At 44.3% G+C, this 4,091-nt stretch overlaps 1 protein-coding gene across 1 annotated transcript; it reads left to right on the top strand.

Moving 5' to 3' along the window:
- The first annotated feature begins 489 nt into the window (after positions 1-489).
- Positions 490-2,985, top strand: kbtbd13b (kelch repeat and BTB domain containing 13b). Its single transcript, XM_018729943.2, has one exon. The coding sequence runs from the start codon at positions 577-579 to the stop codon at positions 2,065-2,067; it is 1,491 nt and encodes a 496-aa protein (XP_018585459.1). The 5' UTR covers positions 490-576; the 3' UTR covers positions 2,068-2,985.
- Positions 2,986-4,091: the final 1,106 nt, after the last annotated feature.

Raw genomic sequence — 4,091 nt, 5'->3', positions numbered from 1 at the left:
TCATTCCCTGTGGAATATGTGCTTTTTTAGTTACCCCCAGTCTGCTCTTAACTGAATCAGAAATGTTTTGCAGTTAATTTTAAAGTTTTCTTAAAATTTGTGCTGTTGTTGAATTGTTTTCTAATTCTTTGAGAATTGATTTAGATCAAGAATTTTAAAACACATTTAAGTTTTGGAGGAAACAACCAAATCTTTTCACAAAAGTGAGATTCTCGCTGGCTCAAAACAATTTTTGTAATTTTCATAAAACTGTGTTCTGGACCAAAATTTTGATTAATGATACTGGTTACATTGCCATGTAAAAAAAAATTCAGCTGTTTTTTTTCCTCTGCTCTGTGTCAGACAGTCCCAGGTCCTGCTGCTATCTATAGCAAATGCTATTTTTACAGCTGTGAAGAGAAATCTATCCCTTTTTAGAAGCGTGTCCACTTTGCCGGTACAGTATCGTCTCCTGCAAAGCTTAAGAAATGGCTTTGAGAAAGAGCAGGAGGCACTCAAAGTTTGTATGAATAAATTTGTGTCCGTTTGAAAGCTGACTGCCTCAAAGTTTGTTTCAGAGACAACGGCGGTGACGTGATGGAGGATGGCAGCTGTCACGACCCAGGAGAGGCACCAGAGGAGCAAAATGGCCACCCTACCCAGGGCCTGCAGATAGGCAGCCTAAGGATTAGAGTGGAAAGGAGCACCTTCGTAGTCAACAGGGATCTACTGACAGAGCACTGCGAGTATTTCCGAGCACTTTTCCAGTCAGGAATGAAGGAATGCCAGCAACAGGAGATCCACATAAGGGGTCTAAGTGCTACTGGTTTCTCCATTATGCTCAGAATTCTGGGAGGTGAGCGCCCAATCCTGGCTGCGGATGAGCTTGTCCAGGCCATAGAAAGTGCCGCATTTCTACAGGTGGGGTTACTCACCAAACATCTCATCGACATCACCAACTCCGACAATTGCTTGCTCATGTATCATGCTGCAGCAGAGTACGGCCTCTTGGATCTTTACCGCAGTGCAGCGTTGTTCATCCGAGACATGTACAGGGATCTGGAGGTTGACATGAGGTGTCTCCCAGAAGAACTTATCGAATACGTCAAGTCTCTCATTCCCAGTGCGTTTGTAGCTGTGGGAACACACTCAAGTTGCACGGCTGAGGAACTTCCCCATGCTGCTACAAGGACGATCTGCTATTTGGATGAAGATGAGAAGGACTGGAAAGTTCTTACAAGCCTTCCAAAAGAAGCCAGCACCTCCATGGCAGGCGTCACAGTTCTCAGCAACAAGTTGTATATCGTTGGAGGTATATGTGGAATCCAAAAGCAGGTTGTGGAATCCTGCTTCTGTTACGACCCTTTAAACAATACCTGGAGCACATTAGCTAGTCCTCAGCAGTTGCGTTACAACTTCACCCTGGTGGGGCACGAGGACCGCCTGTATGCTATTGGAGGTGAGTACGAAAGAAAGGTCATGTCATCAGTGGAAGTGTTTGATGTCTCTGCTGGCTCATGGTCCCTTGCATGTCACTTGCCTCGGCCCGTAGCCAGTGCAGCATGTGCAGTAGCAATGAGGAGGATATTTGTGTGTTTGTGGCAGCCCATGGAGACAACGGAGATCTATGAATATATCCCAGCCAAGGACACTTGGGTTCTTGTTACCACTCTGCTGCGGCACCAGAGCTATGGACACTGCATGGTAGCGCACAGAGACAACCTCTATGTCATGCGCAATGGACCCTCTGATGACTTCCTGAGGTGCATGATGGACTGCTACAATGTGACCTCAGGCCAGTGGGTGGCCCTGCCGGGACACTATGCCAATAGCAAGGGTGCCCTCTTCACTGCCGTGGTAAGGGGGGACTCTGTGTTCACCGTGAACCGAACACTGACACTGGAGTATACCATTGAGAACAATAAGTGGAAGGCAAGAAGTGAAATGCAAGGCTTCCCACGGAGTGGATCGATGTGGACCTTCCTATTGAGGTTGCCCAAGACTTGTAAAGGTCAAGGGAATGGATCCGTTTTGCTGAACACCAATATCCCCGATTTACAGAATCCTTTCGTTCACCACTCAATTTGACCATTCTCAGTTTCTGATATCGCTGTCAAATTTTTTTGTTACATAATTTTGATTTTTATACAGAGACTGAGCTTGAAGCCTCACATTTAATCAGCAGGTACTTAGAGGCAGAGTGCAGATGTAGCTGTACGCTGCCTGAGAAACATGGTAAGCGGGACTATGAGGTTGGTTGCGCTGGGGAACGGAGGTGGGCCCAAACAAAGGCGGACCAAAACTAAGGCAGATACAAATAGTTACAAAGGTGACCCTAAATGGAGGCAAGCCCAAATAGAAAGACATTCAAACAGAGGCGTATCCAGTGGGAGGTGTCTATGTTGATGTGACGGGGAAAAACACACAGCTGCCCTTGAGCATATATCCATGAATATTCATACAAAGTTGTTCACACCACTAGACACACTTTTTCACACCACTCTTTCCTAGAGAGCAAATGAGTATGCTACTCATGGAAGGATGCACTTGCTGCCACCCTGGACAGGTCAGCACTTGAAAGAGTGCTGGATCTACATGACACCACTCTCCTTACTCATCTCTCAACAGACGTTGTGACACGTTCTCCAAATAACTGCCTACTCTGGAAATGGTCCTTTCTTTGGAAAAAACAAAAGTGTACCTTTTTTCTGGTTTTGTACGTACAAAATGGAAATGGCTATTGCTCACGCTTTTATCAAAATTGAAATGGTTTTTCTTGAACATTAGTCTTCCCCCAAGTGATGCTATTACCACTCAGCTGCTCTGGGTTCAAGGAATGAACATTCCTCAGAGGAACTGTTCTCCTCACCACAATTTCGGTCTTTTTGTTGCTACAGCAAATTCATAGAATGGTCAGTTTTTTCCCTCAAAGCATCAGTTGTGGTTCTAATTAAATAAATAAGCCAAATTAACCATTTTGAATGATTTGTTAGTTTATTACATCCTGTGCACTTGGATTCCTCAGTTATATTTAATTAGTTTTTCAAAAAACTGAGATTTTAGTTTTAAAATAGAAACATGTTCAGGAGCAACACTTATTTTAAAAATTCAATGTTTAAAGCAAAAACCAACAGTTTCTATCACGTAACTTTTGGTGTGTATTGTCTGGAATAAAATATAACATTAAAATAAACAGTGGTCATTCTACTCATATTTCACTGTTACTACACTGTCAGCAGGATCCAGTGATTTCTAAGTAGGGTAAAATATGCAAGGACATGAGAAATCTCTGTTAACTTCTGCAAAAATTCCCTTTAGATCGGGCCCAGTTTTGGCATCCACTGTGCAGCTATGGCTCTGCTGCTGTGTAGAGACAATGTGGTTGTTCATTGTGCTCACTTATGGCCAGTGGCCTCAGTTTCCTCTTGGCATAGTTAGGTGATGTGGGAGAGGGCTCCTCAACGATGCCAGGCACAGCAGGACATAGTGGGCTGCCTGGGCACATGCCAGCCCCACAGCTACAGATGTCTCTCCTAGACCAAAATAAACAGTAAACAGGGTGGTGAAGGTGGAGGGAGGGTCATCTGGGGACACGTTTGGCTTCTCCTCCCCTCAGCAGCTCTTTTCGGTCTCTTCCAGCTGCTCCTGGCGGCTACTGCCAACTTGGGTGTGTGGAAATGTCTCACGATGCCAGGGCTGGCAATGCCAGACCCCGTACTGAGCATTTGGACCAGCATGAGTCCTACATTTGTTTTGCAGCATGCAGTTTCTTCTCTAGAGACCACCAATGTATCATTGGAATCTGGTAATCCAGTAGTGTATAGTTTGATGGTGTAAAAGTGTAATATTCTAACACTGTCAGGTTTCATGTTGTTTACTTTGTCAAATTGAAAGTACCACAGAAACATGTTGGCCTCAGCTGGTATTGAGGCTGAGCATTTAATATCACATGAAGTACATGCTGCACTGCACTGCCAACCCCAAACACGTACTTGTGCTTCAGCATTATTATTCACTCAGTGTCTTGTATTATTATGTATGTATTATCATTAATGCTGTTCTCATGTCATGATTACAAATGAACCCCTGTCTTGTCACCGAGAGTTTTTTCC

Source organism: Scleropages formosus, chromosome 21 (genome assembly GCF_900964775.1).
Source record: "Scleropages formosus chromosome 21, fSclFor1.1, whole genome shotgun sequence".
In the NCBI taxonomy this organism is placed as follows: domain Eukaryota; kingdom Metazoa; phylum Chordata; class Actinopteri; order Osteoglossiformes; family Osteoglossidae; genus Scleropages; species Scleropages formosus.
The sequence above is the reverse complement of the archived record's forward strand: the minus strand, read 5'-3'. Positions and strand labels throughout refer to the sequence as shown.

Bases quoted from the DNA above. Each gene is read 5' to 3' on its own strand.
- kbtbd13b (XM_018729943.2), top strand. From the start codon at position 577: ATGGAGGATGGCAGCTGTCACGACCCAGGAGAGGCACCAGAGGAGCAA.